General features: G+C 34.8%; 1 protein-coding gene across 10 annotated transcripts in view; it reads right to left on the bottom strand.

The window, feature by feature from the left end:
- Nucleotides 1–300: 300 nt before the first annotated feature.
- NOL4 (nucleolar protein 4) overlaps nt 301–26,906 on the bottom strand; it is a 361,044-nt gene continuing 334,438 nt past the window's right edge. For 9 of the 10 annotated variants that reach the window (XM_044774554.2, XM_044774556.2, XM_070513243.1 and 6 more), the window contains one exon: nt 301–2,222. In XM_044774554.2, the coding sequence (XP_044630489.1) occupies nt 2,029–2,222 (194 nt within the window). In that variant the 3' untranslated portion in view covers nt 301–2,028. The remainder of the gene's footprint in view (nt 2,223–26,906) is intronic. The other variant, XM_044774560.2, reaches the window with a different exon arrangement.

Genomic DNA, 26,906 nt, shown 5'->3' with positions numbered 1-26,906 from the left:
TAAAAGAGCCAGGTTACTCGTGTAAAAGTGAGGAATAAAAGATAATAAATTCTTAAATCAGATGTAAGTAATCGAATGAAATAGCCTTGCTTTTCTAATTTACTTTACCCTTCCTGGAATAAATTATTTATTACAGTGAATGTTGAGTCTCTGGGACACATTAGGATATTCTTTAGATACAAGTTTGGACTGTCAATTTTGTGCTAAAGGTAAATACAAAATAACATTTCATGTTTTAAAAGCAAACTGCTGAAAGTTAAGTATCATATCACTCAGAAAGTTTATAAGGTTTCACAACTGTTTTAACACAGAAATCTGTTTATTAAACCCAACAAAACAGAAAAAATTATACCAGCCCTCAATTTTTGAATTTTCATTTAAATAGGCAAACTCTAAATCCACACCTTAAAAGATGTTTGTGCATCTATGTATTTCCAAAATACTCATATTTCAATAAGATTTTCACATTATATTCACCAACAGTATCACAAAAGTTCTTTTTTTTGTTTTTGTTTTTTGTTTACGTAACTGTAAGGAACAGTAATTCTAGAAACACTAGAAGAAAAAAGCATAGCAATGTCCACAGTTACAAGAAAAAGTGCACATTACTTGGTCACAATCACAGTCATTACTTGAAAAACTATATGTAACAAGTAGGTAAGAAATATCACTGATGCCTTAAACTCATTATCAAAAACTGAATGACATAAATTTACATGAAATAAGGCAAATTCAGGAATGCACAAAGAATTTGGAATCCAACCAAAGCTAAACAACAGAAAAAAATTGCACAAGGAGCTTAAACTGATATATTTCTCCCTAAATGTTTGAAAAATAGGCTTGCCTCAGTGCACAAAGAAAACATCATTCATGTGTACCCAACACTATAAAATAAGAAAGAAGGGCAAAGTGTGGGGAACAGGAGGGGACAGTTCATTGTAAGTTGCAGCTGCATCCACTGAGAGTTCTTTAAATTTTTGCCTAGAACTGGAAATTATACAAATCATATCAGGAGAGGTAATGGTCTTTTTGGAAACTATTTCTGAAAGAGAGAAAAAAAACCTACACACAAGAGTGCAAATTTTCAGATTGTCACTTGCAACCTCTTAACATTCAGTTATCTGCATCCAGTGGCTGCTAGAGGGACGCCTGTAAGATAGCAGCGGCAATCCAGGGTGAGCAGCTGTAAGAAACCAAGGTGTGATTTTTTTTCAATGATATGTCTTTTTTAACATTAAAAAATTCGGATGAAAACCATTATGTAAAGATGCAGTGTTGAGTGGCATGCTCAGGATCAGCATGAGTACAGAAATGCAGGCTTCTCTCGGAAGTAGTTCCTGATGTGCTGATTTAAAGAACGTAGGCAAGGATTTTTTTTTTTTTCAGCATCAAGTGTTATTTTTGTAGAAAGAATTTGGAAAGAGGAGAAGGCAAAGGGATGTGGAAAAGGTACTTACAGTAGTTTCTCAAAACAGTTTTCTCTTAGGACCTATGAAAAAGTTACCAAAGTAAAAATGACAATTTCGAATGAAAAACAAGTTTTCTTTTTATAAAAATTACATATTTTTTTTTTAAAATACAAGATCCTTTTCATTGTTATAGCCTGTAGCAACAAGAAATTTTGGCTTTTTTCTCTTTTTTTGCCAGATACTGCAGCTCTCAGTCCAACGAGTCAGGAGCAAATTCCACTAATATTTCAGTTGGATCTTGAACTACTTTTTATACCACAAGCTTCTTCTTTTATCCTTGAATTAGGAATATACAGCCTTTTTGCCCCAGATATTTACGCTGACACACTAAAACAAAAAGCAGTAGGCTGATACATTAAAGTATCACGAGTACTTCAGAGGTCAGGGTTCCTTTGAAGCACCTTAACACATCACTTTATGGATCAAGGACAATGTGGCATAATGGAAGTATTTCTCTTAAGACTGTGCAGTAAGACCAGAAGCATCTCTGCTGGGAAATCAAAATGTCATTAGTGGAAACTGCAAACTTAGACCTCAGTGAATAGGATCGTCATCTGACTCAGTTCTGTTGTAAAATAAGATTTTCCAGTTCATCTGCAGAACGTAATAAAAATGCAGCTGATTCTCGATATCCTGCAACGAGCTGTCTCACGGCATTGATTTCAGTTGGACTCAGCTGAGGTCTGGAGCTTGAACTGCTGGAGGATCCTGAGCTAGTCGCCAACTGCCTCTTCATGCTGAGATCGGTGGGTCCTAGAAAAAAGTAATCACAAAATTAGACATGAACAATTTTTGTTCTAGAACCTTGAAAATGACCGCTGACTTAGTTCATGTATTCTTTCTTGAGAAGCTACTGATACCTTTAATCAAATACATCTGCTCTCAGAAAGACTAAAGAGCAACATGATGCAAAATGAGTGGCTGGGTATTCTCTTAGACTCCTTGTCCAGCCTCTGGCAATCACCTGTTATTGTGGAAAGACAGTGAAAACCTTCTCTTAGCATATCTTTTTTTGAAAATTCAATTTGATGTCCACTTTCCACATATTGTAGAAGATGCTCTGTAATAGTGTAAAGTGATGGGAATTACAAACATTTTTTATTTGCTATATTCATTAACAAATAATTTAGACCCCATCAATTCAGAAGTCAAAAAATCCTAGACTGTGACACTAATGACTCTAGATTACAAACTCCTCAACTGAGAACAAAGTAAACTGAGGACTGGGGAGTTCAATGACATGTTTAGAGTTCAACAACTTTTAAGTGGCACGATAGGCACGTGAGTTGAATATTTTTTTTTCATTTCAAGCAATGCTTTTTTCCTTTAGGCTGATTAATGTTTAAAAATGTGGGCATATTAGACTGTTAGTTTCAGAAATGTACAATAAGGAAACGACTAGTACAAACAATACCACAAAGGAGCCAGACTTGGAATACTGCTTTAGGTGTTGCTAAAGTCACTTCTATATTTATTTGCACAAAACATTCACGTGTCAACACTTTTTTCTCACATATATTTAAACCAAGTCATGTAGTCTGTTTTTTGACAACAGTTTGTAAACTTTTACTTACAGACTTTTAAATAACTTTATAGTTATTTTTAATTCATATATTTGTATTAAGATGCTTTGTATCAATTTTTTTTGTATTATTAATAAGGTTTTATTACATACTTAAGTGTTCATTTTTATAGTTCTTACATGTCATTAAGGAATTTATATAATTATTAAATATGCAGTAATAGATGTAAGATCCTTGAATAAAATACTACTAAGCACATAACTAAAGGTATGCTCAAAAGCTGTAGTGATTCTATAACTTGAAATTATTTTAACATATTTTTCCTAAACATAATTTTTCAGATAACATTCATTTCATGAACTAAAATAAGGGATGTTATTTTCTCCTTCTAGTTCTCCTTGAGGCATGATGGAGACAGGTCAAGATCCAACATCCTGCAGCCTCTGCCCCTAAGGGAGAAAAGGACTCTGTCAGCTAGGAGGCAGATGTCCCATGAGAGGCAAATAGCTTCACTTGGAATTTAATTAGGACAGAGGCAAGAAAAGCACACAAGAACTCTGACATCTGAGAGAAACTTACATCCACTTCTGCCATGGCCTTTCAAAGCTTTGATTTCCTAGCAGGCATTAGCTTCCATTTGTTCTGCTGTTTACAAAATCATGATCCAGACAGACAAGGGGAGAGACACAGGGATGTCACACTTGCAAATGGAAATTACTGAGCAAGTATTCAAGTAAATTATTAACAGTAACTAGTTTATTTGGGAAGTTCTGAGTGAATTAAAAAAGCATCATGAAATAACAGCGGTTCCGGTCTCTGGATGAACCCACTCAAATTTTCTTTTTCTGCTTTACATTCAAGACTCCCAGTATAAATCTTTATGAAAGAAAATTGAAAGGCGTTTCCTCTCAGTTATGTAAATATCTAGTGTCTGGTTAGCTAACTATCATTATTTCATTAGAAAGTGTAACATTTTGTGATGGTTTTGCTGCCAAGTCAAGTTGTGGATTGGCATTCTTAACTAGAACTGAGAAAGGGTGGGGCTAGTGATCTAATTCTTTTTGGGGTGAGAGAAATTATGATTGTATTCTAATACTGGAGTTTATGGATTACTCTCTACCTCCAGCTCAAGGATATAAGCTTCCAAACTAAGACATGGCTTTCATTTCTTTTAGATCATTATTAACATAGGCAAACTCTAGACAGCTCAGTAATTTAGAAGCCATTCACACCTCTGTTTCTTGTTTTTCTGGAAGAAAGCTGACTTCATTATCTTGCTTTCTTTTGTATCTATAAGATCAGGATTGAGTATATAAATCAAAACTACAGGGAATTCTTTTTGCTGAGTGTTTATTATTCAAATCTTCAGAGTTATGAGGTTCAATAGGGAAGCAAAAAAATTAAAATAGTTACAAAGGAACAAACTATTTAACTAGTGACTATTCAAACAGCCTCTCCTTGTTTGTCACTAGTATTCATTTCTGCTTCATTGAGTCAATGTCATATTTAACTGGTTTGGCTTAACCCAAACAATAATATAATGCAATTAGAATGCATATCAATTATAAAGTTGAATACCAAATTTTATGAAGATGCTGAATTTAACAACATCCAGGAAAGTATTCTTTGAGACCTGCTCAAATCACAGACAAAGCACTGAAAAGTGTGGTTCTGGAAGAGCAGGACCAGTTCACAAGAAAACGAGCAAGGATAATGACAATAGATGCTTCAAGAGAAAATGATTCAAATATCAGATGTTAAGGCATATATTCCAGAAACTCGACAGGGCATTTTTACATAAGTACCTACATTTTAACCAAAACGATGCAGACTTATTTTATGTTCATTCTGAAAAGTTGAATAAGAGAGAAAAGATGTTTCATGCTAACATACAACATTGTTAGAAAAATTAAGACCCATCGAAAGCAACCTTTGATTCATTTTTTAAGGTTTGGGGACACATTTAAATTATAAGTAAATTCTAATTAAATGAAAATATATACCCATAATTCTTTTTATTTTTTAAGTTGAGGTATTAACTGAATACTTTCCCCCTATTTATGGTGCATATTTGGTCCCTCTTTTAATTAGATTCACTTTTGTGGTCTTATTCGCTGTCAATTATCCTCTGATATAGACAAAGTTTTGTTTTACACACAGTAAATTCTTTTTTTAAAGACTTTGATAGCCATTTTTATCATATACACTGAGGGCAAGAATGCAAGACCCATGAAAGCAGGCACCCTTTGGGTCTAATTTACCACATTTGTCTCAGTAGCTGAGACGGTGCATGATACAAAATAAGGCTCAATAAATATTTGTGTAATAAATAAATGAGAAGTGCCAGATCCTTTCTGCAACAGACACTTAAAAAACAGAGAATGTATTATGTCATTAACAACACCCAATTATGGTTAAAAACAAACTGAATAGACATAGAACACAGTGGATTTAATGTATTATTCAAGTAATATAACTCTAATATACAGGAATATTATTGCCATAAAAGTCATCATCCAAAATTGTGAAAAAATAATCTAAAGTAGAATTGCATATAACAGTACTTTCTGCATGAATTGTTGCTGAAAAAGAGAAAAATAGTCATTGTCCATTTCCTAGTCATGTTTGTTTTACCATACATGTTACAGTGAGTCTTGAGCTGGGCGAAAAGTCAGTTCTAGCTGCATGCAACCTTCTCCTACTTCCCCGTCTTCACTTAGAATCTCCACTCCCAAAGCACGCACTCTGAAATGCTTGGATAACTGGCAATTCATTTAACAATTTTACGTAAGTGGATGACATTTTTAAACTCATGCTTTAAAACAAGGGTTGGTAAACTTTTTATACAAATGGCCAGATAGTAAATATTTTAGTCCCTGCAGGTCAAGAGGCATTTAGGTGCTTATATGAAAAGAAAGTAAATTTTCTTGATTTTTTTTAATTGATCTATAATTGACATATAAAATTATAATGTTATAATATATTAGTTTTAGGTGTACAATATAGTGATTTGATACTTGTATATATTGTGAAATGATCACCGTAATAAGTCTGCTTAATATCCATCACCACACATACTTAACAATTTCTTTTACTATATGAGAACCTTTAAGGTTTCTTCGTAGCAACTTTCAAATATACATGCAGTATTATTAACTGCATTCACCATGCTGTACATTACATCCTCATGAGTTATTTATATTTGGAAGTTTGTATCTTTTGATGACCTTCACCCATTTTGCCCACCCCCGACCCCTCACCTTTGGAACAGCCAATCTGTTCTTTCTATCTATGACTTCAGTTTTGTTGTTCTTTTAGATTCCACATATAAGTGAAATCATACAGTTTGTCTTTCTCTGTCTGACTTATTTCAGTTAACATAATGTCCTCAAGGCCCATCCAAGTTGTTGCAAATGGCAAGATTTCCTTCTTTTTTATCGTTGAATAGTATTCAATTCTGTGTATTCATATATATCCATTCATCCTTCAATGGACATTTCAGCTGCTTCCACGTCTTAACTACTGTAAATAATGCTGCAATGAACATGGGGTGCAGATATCTTTTCAAGTTAGTGTTTTCATTTCCTTTGGATAAATACTCAGAAATGGACTTGTTGGATCATATGGTAGGAAGGTATTCAAATGTGTCTGATTAAGGACAAAATGTAAACATGCACTGTTAACAATTTCCTGTGGATTTTAGTTTAGCCTTCAAATAAAGACTTTTTTTAAATTAAAAAATCTGCTCTTATGGCCACTTCTAAATGATTTGTTTGTTTAGGGTTGTAGTAGGAAGAGGCCTTATAATTTATGGAGGGGGGAGAAATAGTCAAGGTCCCTTGGATCTCAATGTGGCCCTTCCCAAAGGCCCTGCTCAGTGGTCTGGGAAGATGGTGGGGGAGATAAATATACACACTTTTTTTAATGTAATGAGACCATGTTTAATGAACATCAAAGTTGGCACAGACAAGGGCTGTGGGGTCTCAAAGGAATGGGGACAGCAAGGGCTACAGTTGTGGGGGGATGAGAAGTGATACCCCCTCCCAGCCCCTTTCCCATTGCCAGGGACTCACACTGTGCCCCTCAGAGCAACAGTCTGGTGGGGACAGACTGGCCCCATTTTACAGTTGGGGAAACTGTGTTTCAGATAGGTTCATTGACTTGCCCAAAGTCACACAGTGTTCCTGGTCCTTCTTCCTCCTGCACCACTGTGGCCCAGCTCAGAGGAAATTTGAGTAATTTGACAGGGGAAAATGAAAGCCCCCACAGGAAGAGCAAGCAACAGTATGGAAACAGGCAAGGGTGTCATACCTGGAGACACTGAAGGGTGCTGGCTAGAGCCAAGTGTGGATCGAGCTGAGGAGTTAGTCTTATTTTGGTTTTTTTTTGCAGGGAAAGATTTACCCTGAGCTAACAGCTGTTACCAGTCTTCCTCTTTCTTTTTTTCCTCCCCAAAGTCCCAGCACATGGTTGCATACCCTAGTTCTAAGTCACTCTAGTTCTTCTATGTGAGCTGCCACCACAGCATGGCAACTGACAGATGTGTGGTGTGATTCCATGACTGGGAAGTGAACTCGGGCCGCTGAAATGGTGAGCACACAACTTTAACCACTAGGCCATCAAGGCTGGCTCTTGTTTTATTTTTCTTAAGCCAGAATCTATTTCTATTTAAAAATGTTCAAGAGACATTAAAAGATCCAAATGCCTAAAAATGTCCAGGTTTAATATAAGATCATACTAAGGTGGTGTCTGTTGGTCCCTCCATTGGTAGAGTCTCAATTTGATCCTGGTTAATTACATGCCCCGATTATTATTTTAGTTGGGTAGTAGTGATTTCCTCTGATTCCCAGCATCTTTCATAAATGGCCACCAGTCCATGAATGACAAAAAAAGAAATACCAGAAACAATAATGAAATGTTTGTAGGTTCTACTTGAATATCCTTTCTGCATTATTCTTTGAAACCAGGTCCTCTGATTATCAGCTTGGGTAGTTGAGATATGAAGAGTTTCATCTGGTATTAGGGTAATGCTGGCCTTGTGAAATGAGTTTGGAAGTATTTCCCCTTCTGTTTTTTGGAAAAGTTTGAGAAGAATTAGCATTAATTCTTTAAATCCTTGGTAGAATTCCCCACTGAAGTTGTGTGGTCCTGGGATTTTCTCTGTTGAGCGGTTTTTGATTACTGATTCAATCACCTTACTAGTATTTGGTCCATTCAGCTTTTCTGTTCCTTCATGATTTAGTTTTGGTAGGTTATATGTTTCTAGGAATTTATCCATTTCTCCTAGATTGTCCAAATTGTTGGCACATAATTGTTCATAGTAGACTCCTATAATTCTTTGCATTTCTGTTATAACAATTGTAATGTCCCCTCTTTCATTTGAATCCTCTCTCTTGTTTTCTTGGTGAGTCTAGCTAAAGGTCACTTTACCTTTTCAAAAAAACAACTCTTAGTTTCATTGATCTTTTCTATTGTGTTTTGAGTCTCTATTTCATTTATTTCCACTCTGATCTGTGTTATTTCCCTCCTTCTACTAACTTTGGGCTTTGTTCTTCTTTTTCTAGTTCCTTGAGGTGTACACTTGTTTATTTGAAATCTTTCTAGTTTCCAAACGTAGGCATTTATTGCTATGAACTACTCTTAGAAGTGCTTTTCCTGCATCTTATAAATTTTGATATGCTCTACTTCCATTTTCATTTGTCTCAAGCTATTTTTTGATTTATTCCTTGACCCATTGGTTATTCAGTAACATGTTGTTTAATCTGTACATATTTGTGAATATTCCAGTTTTCTTGAGGTAGATTTCTAGTTTCATATTACCGCTGTCAGAAAAGATACTTGATATGACTTAATCTTCTCAAATTTATTGACTTATTTAGTAGTCTAACATATGACCTGTGCTGGAGAACATTCCAAGTGCATTTGAGAAGAATGTGTATTCTGTTGCTTTTGCACGCAATGTTCTGTATATATCTGTTAAGGCCCTCTGGTCTAATATGTCATTTAAGGCCCATGTTTCCTTATTGATTTTCTATCTGGATGAACTATCCACGGATGTAAGTGGTATATTAAAGTCCCCTACTGTTATTATATTGCTATCTATTTCTCCCTTTATGTCTGTTAATATTTGCTTTATATATTTAGATGCTTCTATGTTGGGTGCATGAATATTTACAAATGCTATATTTTTTTGTTGAATTGACTCCTTTATCATTATGTAATGAATTTGTCTCTTATTACACTATCTGTCTTAAAATCTATTTTGTCTGATAGAAATATAGCCACCCCAGCTTTCTTTTAGTTTTCATTTTCATGGACTATCATTTTCCATCCCTTCACTTTCTCTGTGTGCATCCTTATATGTGAAGTGAGTCTCTTATAGGCAGCATATAGAGGGGTGTTGTTTTTGTTGTTTAATCTATTCAGTCACTCTATGTGAACAATACATTAAAAGGATCAAATATCATGATCAAGTGGGATTTATTCTAGGGACGTGAGGATGGTTCAACATACTCAAATCAATCAATGTAACAAATTACATTAACAAAATGAAGGATAAAACCATATGATCATGTCAATATATAATACAGCAAGAGCATCTAACAAAATTCAACAGAAATTTACGATAAAACCTCTCAACAAAGTGGGAATAGAGGGAACATACCTTAACATAATAATGACCATATATGACAAGCCCCAGCTAACATCATACCCAATGGTTAAAAGCTGAAAGCTTCTAGCTTCCTCTAAGATCAGGACCAAGAGAAAGATGTCCACTCTCACTACTTTTATTCAACATAGTATTAGAAGTCCTAGCCAGAGCAATTAGGCAAGAAAAAGAAATAAAAGGCATCCAAAACAGGAAGGAAGAAATAAAACTATCACTATTTGCAGATAACATGATATTATATATAGAAAAGCCTAAAGACCCCACCAAAAAAACCTGTTAGAGCTAATAAGCCAATTTAGTAAAGTTGCAGGATACAAAATCAATATACAAAAATCAGTTCCATTTCTATATGCTAATAATGAACTATCAGAGAAATTTTAAAAATAGTCCTATTACAATTACATTGAAAAGAATAAAATACCTGGAAATAAATTTAACCAAGGAGGTTAAAGACCTGTACACTGAAAACTATAAGGCATTAATGAAAAAAATTAAAGACACAAATAAATGGAAGGATAGTCCACGCTCATAGAGTGGAAGAATTACTCTTCTTAAAAGGTCCATATTACCCAAAGCAATCTACAGATTCAATGCAACTCCTATCAAAATTCCAATGGAAATTTTCACAGAAATAAAGCAAACAATCCTAAAATATGTAGGGAACCACAAAATAACTTGAATAGCCAAAGCAATCTTGAGAGATAAGCACAAAGCTGAAGACATCACACTCCCTGATTTCAACCTATATTTTGAAGCTATAGTACTCAAAATAGGATGATATTGGCATTAAAAACAGACACATAGATCAGTGAAACAGAATAGAAAACCCAGAAATAAACACACACATATATGATTAATTAATTTATAACAAAGTAATCAAGAGTGTACACTGGGGAAAGGATAGCTTCTTCAACAAATGTTGTTGGAAAAACTGGACAGCCAGAGGCAAAAGAATGAAACTGGACCACTTTCTTACACCACACACAAAAATCAAGTCAAATAGATTAAGGACTTGGTTGTAAGACCGGAAACCATAAAACTCCTAGAAGAAAAAATAGGTGGTGAGTTCTATGACATCAGTCTTCGTGATGATTTTTTGGATTTGACACTAAGAGTAAAAATAAACAAGTGTGAATACATCAAACTAAAAAGATTCAGCACAGCAAAAGAAACAATGAACAAAATGAAAAGACTGAATGGGAGTAAATATTTACAAATCATGCATCTGATAAGGAGTTAACATGCAAAATATATAAAAAACTCAGACAAGTCAATAGAAAAAAACAAACAATCTGATCAAAAATGAGCAGAGGATTTGACTAGACATTTTTCCAAAGAAGACATACAGATGATCAATAAGTACATGAAAAGGTACTCAACATCACTAATCATCAGGGAAATGTAAATCAAAATCACAACGAGATATCACCTCACATCTGTTAGAATGGCTATTATAAATTTTCACAAAGGTTTTATGGACAAACTCAAAATATAACAATTGAAAAAATGTATATATATGTGTGTGTATATATATACATTTGGAATACAGGTCCTAATGAGAATGAAATTCTTTTCCTTAGAAGAGGGGATAATATTTTGCTTAATGGGGTTCACATTTAATGTTCTCTCATCAAAATCAATTGCAAATGTTCATCTATTAATGTGGATCTGTACAGAGATTTTATGAATTTCACCTTTGAAAATGTCCATTTTATACAGATAGGTATTTCCAAATACTGATATCAGTCTACAAGAATATGATTTTGACTGAGTGTATTCATCACTTGGAAAGCATTCATAGAATTCTATTAGATTCTTTTCTTGCTACTTGCCTTTAAGCATGTCAATGCATTGCAGATTAATTACTTCCAGTTGAAGGTTAAGCTGGAAGCTCTTGAGTTGTACAGTGAAAAGGACTTTGAAATATGGGAATTTACTTTGCACTTGCATTAAGGTCCAAAAAACATTGCTGAGCATGTAGGGTGTGGTCAGTAAGTATATCCACTGGAAATCTGAGTGGGAATGGAGATTTAAGTCCTTGTGTTAACTTTGACAATATGGGAAGTTTATAAAGCAGCTAGCTGTTACTTGTGATTCAAACAATGTTGGGTATTAGCAAAATGTCTTCATCACAATATAAGCTTCATATATAAGCACTGTTTTTCCTTGTAATTTTAGACTGAGTTCATCAGGAAATATTGTGAATTCTTTAGGAAAAGCTAATTGGAAATAGCCATTTAGTATTTGATGATAAAGCTTGAGGGCAGTTGTTGTTCTTCAGAAAAATGTCGATTTTAGGTTTGACCGGAGAAAAAACTGCAGTAAAACTTTATCACAAAGCCATAAAACAGCTGTGTGGTCAGACAAGTTAGGATATTCTGACTCTGTTTCAGACAGAATTTCACAGAACTGACAATTACATTGATGAGAAAAAATGAAGTTTAAAGTTGACTCTGCTGTTTCAATAACACGACATATTCAAATGTTTTCCACAATGTACCTGCTGATGAAGTGTTCAAAGAATGACCATATGCCTTATGTTTTAAAAAGTTTGTAAATTTATCCAAATAAGCCTCTTTCTGCTTCACACATCTTAGCAGACTCCACTTCAGATTTTATGGAATTAGTTTTTCTTAACTTTGAAAATATTCTCAGCTATACTTGTTCCATTCATCCCCTTAATTCTTCTGTCACTTCAAATTCATCACTGATTCCTCAAATAAATAACAAAAGTATCAATAACATCTCAAATTATTAAAAGATGAGGAAAACCACTTGAAATCAGTTGCTTTGTTTTTAATTGATTATTGCCAATATCTCAATTTCTTCAACCCTTTAAGCACTGTTTTTGCTATTAATACTAACAGTCAAACACGTTTATTTTCTCTGGACACATTTCTTCAGCTGCTGCAATCAAACATAATTGAATAAAATCACCATCAGTAAGTAAAGTGACTTCCCCTGCTTGACTAATACATGAACTATTTGGAAACTTACTTCGGTTGTAGGCTCATTTATATTTCATATTTTCATTAGATGTTTAATAAAGGTATTTTATTAATATTTTCATACTTTTCTGCCAAAGGGTAAAAAAAATTAACAATTATTATTCAGCATCTTGGCTAAATTCGCTAATGTATATAAATCCTCCAGCACAGGGCTGGGTTATTGCAGATACACATTCCTAGATTCAGCATGCTAATAAGCACATTTAGATTCACAAGGGGTTGCACTATAATTGCCTTTTTAATACTGTTCTTGATGATAGGATTACAGTAGCATCATAAAATGTACTTGCGTGTTTCCATTTCTCTTTCTTTTCCCCTTTTTTAGAAATGTTTTTCTAAAATGAAGATTATCTAGTTCTTGAAGTTTGGGTAAAACTCATTTATAAAACCATCTGAGTTGATTTTTTTAATACTGATTCAATTTATTTAATCATTATGAGTTCATTGGGAATATTCTTCCTTTTTGAGTAAATATTGGTCAATTATTTTTGTAAAACACAGTATACTTAAATTCAGAGATACAAACATAGCATAAAGGTATTAATACTTTAATTTTTTCAAAGATTTTGCTTTTGATCTCGTTAGTCTTCTCTATTGCTCCTTTGTTTTCTATTGTTTTTCTCCATTTATTTTCTTCTATAGGCTGTATTTTCTTTGTTCTGTTTCTAACTTCTTGAGTTAAATAAGTAGCTCGTTAATTTTCTATTTTTTTCTACAGCGTGTGCTAAAATACCACTTTAGCTCCATCCCACAAATTAATGTGTAGTGTTTTCGTCTTCATTAATTATCAATATTTCTGAACACAATTCCATCAGTATGTCAATGATTCTTTGGTTGTCACCATTTGCTTAAGTGTCTGAAAGAATGTGTATCAGGTAGTTGGAGGTGGGGCTGACCTGGTGGCATAGCCATTAAGTTCATGCACCCTGCTTGGGTGGCATGGGATTCACAGGTTCAGATCCTGGGCACAGACCTACACACCACTCATCAAGTCATATGTGATGGCATCCCACATACAAAGTAGGGGAAGAAGGGCACAGATTTTAGCTCAGAGACAATCTTCCTCAAGCAAAAAGAGGAAGATTGGCAACAGATGTGAGCTCACGGCTGATCTTCCTCACCAAAAGATAAATAAATAAATAAATAAAATAGTATTCTTCACATAGTTGGAGGCAAGTTCCAGATATAGTCATTAAATTAAATTTTAATTATTTTTTTCAAATCCAAATGACTTTTCTGTCCATCAGTTTCTGAGAGAAGTGTGTTAAAAGTCTATGGCTATGATTGTGGGTGTATGAATTTCTTCTTGTAATTTTGTTAATTTTTTATTTATTAATTTTGTGGTTATGTTATTGGGGCATATAGTTTCTAGACTGTTAATTTTTTATTTATTAATTTTGAGGTTATGTTATTGGGGCATATAGTTTCTAGACAATTGCCACTTTCTGATGAAATGTTCCCTTCATTATTAGGTAATTAATTGTTTATGCTCCAAAGCTTTTGTCTTAAAGCCAATTTTTGACATTAATGTGTCATACACACTCACAGAGGTATAAAAATTTCCTTTCAATACTTCTAAAAGGTTGTTTTGTATGGGTCTTTCCTATCAAAATAGAGGTATATTTTATTTATGCACCTACCTAAGACTCTGTTCTTTAACAAATAATGGATTACAACAGAACACGGTGAGGTGAGGTGTTCAGAGACAAGGTCAGATGCTATCGTTCAGTGGGAACTGTTTGTTTCTTCTGAAGTCTATGTCAAACTAAAGCCATTTTCAACCAATTAGGTCTAAATCTAAGTATACTATGACTGTGCTTTCAAGTACTTAACTCCTCTTGACCTTGTCAAATTTACTCTTCTCTGCTTAATAAACACTAATTAATCAACATTAGGTTACCAAAGATCAGGCTGTTTATCTGTAAAACATGTATCAAGTTGCTGAGATACAAATTCTGTAGATATCTAAGAAAACACAAAAAGCAAGATACACATCACTGTCAAGGCAAGCAGCAGTTTAAGGTATTACGCAAGGGAGAAAAGAGGACGATATGGATCACTCCTCCTCTCCTCCCAAATTATGTCTTTTGTCAGCAAAACTAAGGATCAGACACTGACAGCAATTACAGGTTGAATTAGAGCTCCATCACAATATACTCCCCATGCTGATTTGAAGGCAATTTTGATTATTTCTTTTAGACTGTAAGTGTCAATATTCCATACATTAAAAAAAATTATATCTGACTGTCCTGAGACAAATTTAACTGAGTCTTCGTATACCTCTGAAATGCAAATCTCTTGGACTTGCTTTAAATACAGTATTAAATTTCCCCGTCACCAGGCATTCCTATATTTCACCTTTCCCCATTGTCTTAATCCACTTGTTTTATTTCATTTTTCCCATCCAAATGTACCTTGTTTTAGGGAAAAAAAAAAAAAAAACAGAGAGAAAAATTGCCGTTGGAGCTCTCAGCATTTTTGTTCTAATCTCAATGAGTCTTTCTACACAATCAATTTGACAAGACTCCGTTATTTTTCCCATTGGCCTTTCTAATCTTTCCTCTACTTACATTTGCTAATTCCTGGTACTCAGTTCTAAACTGCCTGGGTTTATTCACTGTTTGGCCTTTCGACTTGAACTTCAAATTCAATATTTTCTAGAGACCTGACTAATCACTCTGATAAAGTGTAGAATGACCTAAAAGTATGAGTCATTGTCCCAGGAGAGTCTTAGAAATTTGTGAGGGGGAAGACTTCTAGCATGCTTTTGTTTACTCCCTATTTTTGGTTTGTAGAAAAAGACACAAATATCATAGCAGAGAGAGAGAAGAGTTACTTTTTAACTTTCAGTTGAATCAAACATACTACATTAGGACATAATGAATTTTTGTATTATTTAGGGGTTTATATACTTAATATATGTATATATATTTTTTAAGTAATAGGAAGCAATCCCTAAAAACAAAACAAAAAAATAAATAGATGCTTTGGGTTTTTAAAAAGAATTTTCAGGGAGCTCATGAGGTCAAAAATATCAAAATGCCTTGGAGCCTTGGGTTTTTCTTTTTCTGGCCAATGTTCAAGTCTTAACTTTTCAGGAATTTCGAAGGATTAGTAGCAAGTGTAGTAAAAAGGGGTGTGATAAGATAAAAACCCCCCAAATGCCCTCAGGAAAGACTTCATATGTGATTTATTCCTTCACACTTTTATTTTGTTCCATTTTTAAGGGAATAAAAAAATAAATAAGGCACAATTTTTAAACGCCAGTTGTAGAATGTATCTGTTTATATGTATTTATTCAACCTATTTCAAGAAATATTTGAAGACACTTGAAAGATATAAATTAGATGGAAACTCTACTTGTGTTAAAGCACTGATAACTCAAGTAAATAGTAAAAACCTAATGTAGTTGGACTTGGACCAGATTTCATCTATGAATGATGAAATCTAATTTATTATCCACATAAAAAGATGTAGCATATAGCAATAAAATTATAAGACTAGCAAGTGGAAAACCTGGGTTCAATCCTAATGCAGAAAATTTCTAGCTATACAATTTTAGGTAAACCATTTCCCTTCACTGAGATCCCCAATACTACTGAATAATATGACTGCTTTTGTCTATTTGTCATATTATTGAAGCAGGGGAAATAAAATTATGAATGTTAAATGTTAAATAAGATCTTTTTCTTAACTTGGATCCTACCCTTACCTTTAGTGCTTAGTGATAATGTAGGATTCAGGGATTCTTTATGTTAAAGTCTAAGGATTTATTCAAGTTGATGTGATTTGGATTAATCAAGGTTCTCCAGAGAAACACCACCAACAGGGTGTGTGTCTGTGTGTGTGTGTCTGTGTGTATATAAATTATATACATGTAACAAGGAACTGGCTCACTTCGTTATGGAGGCTGGGAAGTCCCAAGATCTGCAGGTGGCAAGCTAGAAACCAAGAAAGCTGATGATGTAGATCCAGGCCAAAAATTGGCAGGCTCAACCCAAGAATTGCTGATTCCTGAGTTCACGTCCAAAAGCAGGAAAAGACTGATGTCCCAGCACAAGCAGTTAGGCACAAGAAGTTCCTTCTTTCTTAGCCTTTTTGTTCTATTCAGTTCTTCATTTGATTGGATGAGAACCACCCACATTAGGTAGGGCAAGCTGCTTTACTTAGCCTGCCAATTCAATGTTAATCTCATTCAGAAACGTTCTCCCAGACACACCCAGAATAGTGTTTGGTTAAAGGTGTGGGCATCCCATGGTCAGTCAAGTTGACAAAAATAACCATCACATTCATATATCTTATTCAAGATAATTTCCCCTCTGATCTCAAATAGCGGGTATTCTAAATCACTTTTAATGTTTTGAGATAGTTATCTAAGACATGTTTACCACAAGATACATACTTGTTATACAAATAAGAGTTGCCTTTTTTTCTATATGCTCAATGACAAAATGAATTATATTAAATTCTCGGATATTAAACTCACACCCACACACAGTATTTATACCACAGTGATTAAAAAACTTAGGATAACAACAACCATAGCAGAAATACTGATGGCTCATGAGGTAAGATATACGTGAATTAGTGAAGTAATAACTCTTCTAGAATTGGTATTTCTAATAATTAACAATCAAATTGATATTTAATAACTGTAATATTGTAATAATATAAAAATCTACAACTGACTCTCAGCTTGGTCATAATGTTAGGCAATAATTTTTAGTAAAAATTGCTTACAGTCTGGTATAATAGTTAATTTGTGTCACTGTTTTAAAGGACAAAATTAGAGAATTTTTTTCTTTTTTAGCAACTTTCCAATATTCTCATCACTATCAGTAATCCAAACAATCAGTAACCCAAAATTATGTCTGATATAGTTTCTATTCACATGTTTTAAATCCCTTAAAGTTCACTATAAGTAATAACAACTATGGAAATCATATTATAGGATAAAAGATGGTTATAGGATCCTATATATACGAGTTTATAAGTTATATATTTATAGAACAAAGTACAGTTGAGATAGTTTAGCCTGCTTTGTTTTAAAAATTGTCAGATCTTTCTATTTTTTTTTTTTGTGCAGAGTCTCAACAAATTTTACTCAATACTTATTTTAAGAAGATGTTTAAGTGGTATATATACGAGGTAAATTTTACACTTTTTGCCTTGGAATTGGGAGTGAAATTAGGTTGAGTAGATCCTGCTACCTCTGCAGTATCCATTTGGCTCTTAAAATCTAATAATTAAAGGTTAAGAAGAGAAAAAACACTAACTTTGTGAAAAAATAAATGATAGAAGTCTAGCAAATATTCAACTATAACTAAATCAACTATTGAATCATTAAAATGAAGCTAGATCAGCAAGCATGGCTATTCTGCCTGTTAAAGAATATCCAGGAGTGCCATCAGCATCATGGTGGCTTAAGCTGCTCCTCCTTTTTGTCCCCCGTTTTGAACAATAAATTAGACATCCATCCATGAACAGAAGCACCTTTGTGGGAAATGTAGGATCCAGCACTATATGCCAGGAGACTCGGGAGGAGTCTTGTTGACTTGTGCATCCAGTGATAGGCAGACAGACCTTGGTATGGGTTGCAGAACCAGCAGAGCAGCGATCCTGCCCCAAGTCCTCTCACTGAGGCTTGGAAAAAACTGGGAGAGTGCTGATCTGGGCAGGCACCCACAGATAAGACAAAATTTGGAGAACTCCAACCTTCCCAAGGGGAGATATCAACATGCCATTGGAGCAAAATAAAAGGTATGAGTTTGACTGCAGTGGAGATGGTGAGAGGAATTTTCCCTGTGCCTCCCCACCCTCCCCCACCCAAGGAAACACTGCACAGGACTAAATTATCCAGTGGTGGTGACCTCTCTAGCAGAGAAAAAGATCAGCGGGTACCTGGCTATCCCCATTGTACAGAATGCTGTTGGAGAAAGCTGTTCTCTCCAGCAACACCCAGAGGACCAAGGCAGGATCTCCATAAATGGGGCAAAGGAGAAGATTGGGAAAGAGGCAGATAAGAATATCAAAGGACATTAAAGGGATGCAGTTCCTGCTGACTATACCCAGTACTTCAATAAGAATTCATCCCATGAGCCTCGGAGAGTACCTCACCCAAGTATCTCCACACTGGGTCCATGGGCACCCCCAACACCCCAAGTGCTAAACCCACACCTCCCTCACTATGCAGCCTGCTTCTTGTGTATGCTCCTGAGAGTAGTGGAAAGAGCAAGTCCAGTAAATGAAGTCCTATCAGAAAAACAGATAAGGATCTGTGGGCAAGGGAGAAACCACAAACTTGAGCTACAGCACCACCTTCTGGAAAAGTCAGAAGGCAAAGAAAATCCCAACTATAACAGCACCAGCTAACAGTATACTCCACTTTAAGGCAACTAGTCAAGTTTTAAGGAGGTGTCTACTACTTCAAATGTGAAAGCAGCAATGCAAAAATATAAGGAACATGAAAAATCAAGAATATGTCATCACCAAAAAATAACAATAATTGTCCAATAACTAAACTCTGATGCATGGAATTTTGTGATCTAGCTGATAAACTATTCAAAATAACTGTTTTGAAGAAACTCAATGAACTACAAGAAAACCTAGAAAGACAATTCAATGAAATCAGAAAAAAAAATACATGAACAAAATGACATATTTACCAAAGAGAGAGAAATCATAAAAAAGAAGGAAATAGAAATTCTTGAGTTGAAGAATTCAATGAATGAAATGAAAATCACCATAGAGAACATTTGTAGCTGATTAGAGCAAATAGAAGACAGAATAAGTGAATTAGAGGACAGAAATTTTGAAATAACCCAATCAGAATAGAACAAAGAAAAAAATGAAAAAAGAGTAGTGAAGAAAGCCTATCTGATCTATGGGATTCCATCAAAACAAATATAGCTGTGCATTGTTTAACAACAGAGATACATTCTGAGAAATGTGTCGTTAGGTGATTTTGTTGTTGTGCAAACAACATAGAGTGTACTTACACAAACCTAGATGTTATGGCCTACTATACATCTAGGCTTTATGCTACTAATCTTATGGGACCACTGTGATATATGCAGTCCAATGCTGAGTGCAACATTGTTATATGGCATATGACTGTATTGGAATAACTAGGATTCAATAGGGAGAAGAGAGGGAGAAGAAGACAGAAAGTTTATTAAAAGAAATAATAGCTGAGAATTTCCCAAACGTGGGGAAAGACTTGAGCATCCAAGTTCCCAAAGATAACAGATCACTTGCTTTTCTCAATGCAAAAAGACCTTCTCAAAGGCACATTATAATAAAACTGGCAAAAATCAAAGATAAAGAAAGAATCCTAAAAGTAAGCAGGGAAAAAAGATTGTAATCTACAAAGGAACCTTGAAATCAGCAGATTTCTTAGGCTAGGAGAGAACAGAGTGATATATTCAAAATGTTGAAAGAAAAAAATTCCCAGCCAAGCATACTTTATCTGGCAAAGTTATACTTGAGACATGAAGGAAAAATAAAGACTTTTGCAGACAAACAAAAGCTGAGTCCATCACCACTAGACCTGCCATACAAGAAATGCTGAAATCAGGTCTTCAAGCTGAAAAGTAAAGAGACTAATCACTGATTTGAAAACATATGAAAGCATACAACACACTGGTAACACAAAGGTAAATATACAGTCAGATTTAGAAAAGTCTAATTCTGTAATAGGAAGATGTGTTAATCACTTAATTGAAAAATAATCGTAGCTACTATAACTCAATGAATACAACATTTAGAGGTAAATAATGACATCAAAAACATAAAGGGAGGAGTAAAAGGGCAAAGCTTTTGTAGGTGATTGAAGTTAAGTTGCTATCAGCTTAAAGTGGGCTGTTTTATCTATGAGATGTGTTATACAAGCCTCATGGTAACCAGAAAGCAAAAACCTAGAGGATATTCACAAAGGAAGAAGAAAGGGGACACAGAGCATACCACCACAGAAAATCACCAATTTACAAACATAGCAGAAACAGAAAAAGAAACAATTGAAATGCAGAACAACCAGAAAGAAATTAATAAGATGGTATTAGTAAGTCCTTACATACCACTAATAACTCTAAATGTAGATGGATTTTATTCACTAATCAAAAAGCACATAATGGTTAGATGGATTAAAAAAAGCAAGACTCAACTACATGCTGCCGGCAACAGACTCACTTTAACTTTAAGGATACAGACAGGTTCAAAGTGAAGGGATGGAAAAAGATATTCCATGCAAATAGAACAAAAATAATATGAGATTAGCAATGCTTATACTAGACAAAATAGACTTTAAGCAAAAAACAGTAACAAGACACAAAGAAGGTCATTATATAATAAAAAAGGAATCAATTCATGAAGAAATATAACAACCAAATACATATGCACCCAACATCAGAGCACTTAAACATATTAAGCAAATATTAACAGATCTGAGGGAAGAAACAGACAACAACACAATAATAGCAAGAGTCTTCAATACCCCACTTCAGCAATGGATAGATCCTCCAGATAGACAATCAACAAGAAAGCATTGGACTTGAACCATGCATTAGAACAAATGGACCTAACAGACATTTATAAAACATTCAAACTAACGCTAGCAGAATACACCTTTTTCTCAAGTGCACACAAAATATTCTTCAGAATAGATCATAGGACACAAAAGGATAGGACACAAAAAAAGCCTTAGCATATCAAGGAAGATGGAAATGATATGAAATATCTCTTCTGATCACAATAGTTTGAAACCAGAAATAAACAACATGAGGAAAGCTGGAAAATCTGAAAATATGTAGAAATTCAACAACAGACTCCTGAACAACTAATGAGTCAAAGAAGAAATCACAAGGGAAATAAAAAAAAATATCAAAACAAATCAAAATGGAAACACAACATACCAAAACCCATGGGATGCAGCAAAAGCAGTTCTGAGGGGGAAGTTTATAGTGATAAATGCACGTATTAAAATAGTAGATCTTGGGGGCAGCCTGTTGGCATAGTGGTTAAATACTGCACACTCCATTTTTCTGGCCCAGGGTTCAGATCCCAGGCACAGACCTACACCACTCAAGCCATGCTGTGGCAGTGACCCACATACAAACTGGAAGAAGATTGGCACAGATGTTAGTTCAGGGCCAATCTTCCTCAAGCCAAAAAAAAGGAGTGGGGGAGGATTGGAAATAGATGTTAGCTCAGGGCCAATCTTCCTCACCAAAAAAACAAAAAGTAGATCTCAAACAATCTAACTTTACATCTCAAGGAACTAGAAAAAGAACAAACTAAGTCAAAGTTAGCCACAGGAAGGAAATAATACAGATAAGAGTGGAAATGAACGAAATAGAGACTAAAAAGATAATAGAAAAACAATTCGATGAAACTAAGAGTTGCTTTTTCAAAAAGATAAACAAAATTGACAAACCTGTGCCAGAATAAGAAAAAAAGAGAGAAGACTCAAAATCAGAAATGAAAGAGGAGACATTACAATTAATACCACAAAAATACATAGGATCATAAGAGACTATTATGAACAACTATATGCCAAAAATTTGGAGAACATAGATGAAATGGATAAATTCCTAGAAACATACAACCTACAGAGACTGAAACAGGAAGAAATAGAAAATCTGAATAGACTAATAATGAATAAGGAGATCGAATCAGTAATCAAAAACCTTGCAACACAGAAAACCCAAGGACCAGATGGCTTCACAGGCAAATTCCACTACACATTTAAAGAAGAATTAATACCAATCCTTTTCAAATCCTTCCAAAAAATTGAAGAGAAGGGACCACTTCAAACTCATTTTATGAGGCAAACATCATCCAATGCCCGATAAAGACACTATAAGTGAAAAATTTAGACCATTATCTCTGATGAATATAGGTGTAAAATTCTCAACAAAATATTAATAAACTGAATTCAAGAATATATTAAAAGGATTATATACATCATGTCCAAGTGGGATTTATCCCCACGATGCAAGGATGTGCAACATATGCCAATCAATAAATGTGATATACCACATTAATAGAATGACAGAAAAAAAATCGTATCTCAATAGATGCAGAAAAAACATTTGACAAAATAGAACATCTTTTCATGATAAAAACCTTCAACAGGGGCCAGTCCCGTGGCCTAGTGGTTAAGTTCAGCCTGCTCTACTTTGGTGGCCTGGGTTTGGTTGCCAGGCATGGACCTACATCCTATGCAGCGACCCATACACAAAATAGAGGAAGACTGGCACAGATGGTAACTCAGAGCAAATCTTCCTTAAGCAAGAAGAAGTACATTGGCAACAGACGTTAGCTCAGGACAAATATTCCTCAGGAAAACAAAGAAACAAACAACAAGAAAACAACTCTCAGTGAACTGGGTATAGAATGAACATACTTCAACATAATAAAGATTGTCTAGGATACAGCTAACATTATACTCAATGCTGAAAAATTGAAAGCTTTTCCACTTGGATCAGGAACAAGACAAGGGTGCCCACTCTCACCACTCTATTAAACATAATACTGGAAGTCCCAGCTGGAGCTATTAGGCAAGGCAAAAACATAAAAAGCATCCAAATCAGAAAGGAAGAAGTAAAACTCATTATTTGAAGATGATATAACCTTATATATAGACATTTCTAAAGAATTTATCAAAAGCCTGTTGGAACTAATCAACAAATTAAGTAAAGTTGCAAGATATACAATCAACATCCAGAAATCAGTTGCGTTTCTTTTTTTCCATGGTAATAAATTTGGATTCCATAAGAAATGTGAAACCACTGATTTTTTAAATTCAATTTATTTAAATGAAAAATGTTGTGTTTCTATACAGTTACAATGAAATATCTGAAAAAGAAAACTGTAAAATACTTAGGAATAAATTTAACCAAGTGAAAGATCTGTACAATGAAAATTACAAGATCTTGATCAAAAAAATTCAAGATAAACAAATGGAAAGATATCCTATGTTTATGGATCAGAAGAATTAATATTGTTAAAATGCCCATTCTATCTAAAGCTATCTATAGATTCAACAAGATTTCTATCAAAAGTCCAATGGCCTTTTTCACAAAAATAAAAGAACAATCCTAAAATTTGTATGAAACCACAAAAAGACTGTGAACAGCCAAAGCAATCACAAGAAAGAAGAATGAAGCTAGAAGCATCACCCTTCCTGATTTCAAACTACATTACGAAGCTATAGTAATTAAAACAATAGGTACTGGCATAAAAATAGACAAATGGAACAGAATTGAGAGCCCAGGAATAAACCCTTGCATATATAGTCAATTAATATCTTACAAGGGAACCAAGAACACTCAATGGGGAAAGGATAGTCTCTTCAACAAATGGTGTTGGGTAAACTGGAGAAACACATGCAGAAAAATGAAATCAAAATCCCCTCTTATATCACTTACATAAATTAACTTGAAATAGAGTAAAGACTTAAATATAAGACTTGGTACCATAAATCTCCTAAAACAAAACATAGAGAAGAAGCTCCCTGACATTGGTTTGAGCAACGACTTTTTGGATATGACACCAAAAAGCACAGCAACCAAAGCAAAAATCAACAAGCGGGACCTACATCAAACTAAAAAGTTTCTTCAGAACAAAAAAGACCATCAACAAAATGAAAAGACAAACTATAGAATGGGAGAAAATATTTGCAAACCACATATATGGTAAGCAGTTAAATCCAAAATATATAAAGAACTCATATAAGTCAGTAACAAAAAACATACAATCTGATTTTAAAATGGGCAGAGGAACTGGACATTTTTTCAAAGAAGATATCTAAATGTCCAACAGATACATGAAAGGATGCTCAACATCACTAATCATCAGAGAAATGCAAATCAAAACCACAGTGAGATACCACCTCATGCCTCTTAGAATGGATATCATCAAGAAGACAAGAGATATCAAAGGTTGCAAGAACGTGGAGATAAGGAAAACCCTGTAGACTGTTGGTGGGAATGTAAATTGGTTCAGTCACTATGGAAAACAGGATGCAGTTCCTCAAAAAATTGAAAATACAACTATCATATGATCCAGTAATTCCACCTCTGGATATATTTCCAAGGGAAATGAAAACAGGATCTTGAAGAGATATATGCACTCCCATGTTTACTGCAGCGTTATTCACAATAGCCAAGATATGGAAACAACCTAAGTGTCTGTCAATGGATTAATGGATAAAGAAGTTGTGGGTTTTATATGTGGAATATTATGCAGCCATGAGAAAAGAGAAATCCTGCCACATGCAACAACATGTGTGGACTGTGAGGCCATTAGGCTAAGTGAGATGCCAGAGAAAGACAAATACTGAATGACATCACTTATATGTGGGCTCCAAGAAAGCCAAACTCATAGAAACATATCGTAGATTGGTAGTTACCAGGGGCTGCGGGCTATGGGGGAATTGGGGATATGTTGTTGAGGGGTACAAAATTGCAACTAGTAGATAAATAAATCCTGGAGATATAATGCACAGCATGGTGATTATAGACAAGAATACTGTACTATAAACTTCAAAAATGCTAAGAGACTAGATCTTAATTGTTTCTACCACAAAAAAGAAATCATTATGTGACATGATAGAGTTGTTAGCTAACGCCACGGTGGTAATCATGTTTCAATATGTAAATGTATCAAATCAACACGTACACCTTAAACTTACACAGTTATATATAATTTATATCACAGTATAAATGCATTTTTAAAAAAAGAATGTACACATTTACAATTATCCAAAACTATGAAGGAAACAATGACTCGCGAAATACTAGGTATTTATGCTGAAAGATTCTCCTTATTATCCTTTTAGTCAATAGACCTTGGAGGTAAAAATATAGATTCAAGAAATCTAGAATTTTAAGAAGCAGTGTTTGGAGATAGAGTACATGTGCCTTCCTTCTCTCAATGATTTCTTACCAAAGATTTGCTTTGCTTTGTCAAAAATCAAGAGATTTAAAAGTTAAGCACAATCAGCTTCGTGAACCTAGATAAAATATTTTCCTATACGTGAAGGGAGGCAGGGTTGATGGATTCCCATGGGGGTTAATGCCCTCATTCAATTTCTCACCTTTATTGCATGGAAAGCAGAAGAAATTTTACAAGAAACAGAAGAAATCACAGAAGCAGACCATAGGTGGAGAGAGTGGTGGGAGAACAGCCCATGGAAGATGAGGATGTGAAAGAAGTGAGTATACTGTGAACACACAAAAACATGTCTCCTTTGAAAGATCACACCAAAAAGAAACGTAATATGACCTTCCTCACAATTATAGATAAACTGTGTTTATAAATATGTTTTCAGGAAGAAAGTGTTAAGAAAACATGATTATCCCCACAATATTGTCCCAAGAATAAGAGAGAGTAATTTTTTTCTTTTGGAAGATTGGCCCTGAGCTAACATCTGTTGCCAATCTTCCTCTTTTTTTTTCCTCCCCAAAGCCCCCCAATACATAATTGTATATCCTAGTTGTAGGTTCTTCTAGTTCTTATATGTGGGACTCTGCCTCAGCATGGCCTGATGAGCAGTGCCATGTCCACGCCCAGGATCCAAATCAGTGAACCCCAGGCAGCCCAAGCAGAACACGGGAACTTAACCACTTGGCGATAGGGCAGGCCCCAAGAGAGTAATTTTTTTTTTATTTTGAGGAAGATTAGCCCTGAGCTAACATCTGCCACCAACCTCCTCTTTTTGCTGAGGAAGACTGGCCCTGAGCTAACATCCATGCCCATCCTCCTCTACTTTATATGTGGGACGCCTGCCACAGCACGGCTTGACAAGCAGTGCCATGTCTGCACCCGGCATCCGAACCAGTGAACCCTGGGGTCGCAAAGTGGAAAGTGTGAACTTAACTGCTGTGCCTCCGGGCCAGCCCCACTAAGAGAGTAATTTTTATTGCCAATAATAGGAACCAGAAAAAAATTCATACATTTAGAGTAATGCACAAGCTCCCTTTAGATACATTCGGAGTACTCAAGAGGATTATATTCCCAATGGGTTTAAATTACCAGAAATAATTTATTTCCCTCTGTGACCACTGAGATATTGGCCAGAATGTTAGTCATCACACATTTAATTTTGTGATCATTTGTTAATTCTGAATTTGAGTGAGTGGAGCAACTAGCAACTCAGAGGCCACGTTGCACTGCGTGGACACATTCACACACATATCCTTTCACCAGTGCTAGCAACTGTACACGGGTGGGAGGA

Source organism: Equus asinus, chromosome 7, assembly GCF_041296235.1.
Source record: "Equus asinus isolate D_3611 breed Donkey chromosome 7, EquAss-T2T_v2, whole genome shotgun sequence".
Classification (NCBI taxonomy): Eukaryota; Metazoa; Chordata; class Mammalia; order Perissodactyla; family Equidae; genus Equus; species Equus asinus.
The sequence above is the reverse complement of the archived record's forward strand: the minus strand, read 5'-3'. Positions and strand labels throughout refer to the sequence as shown.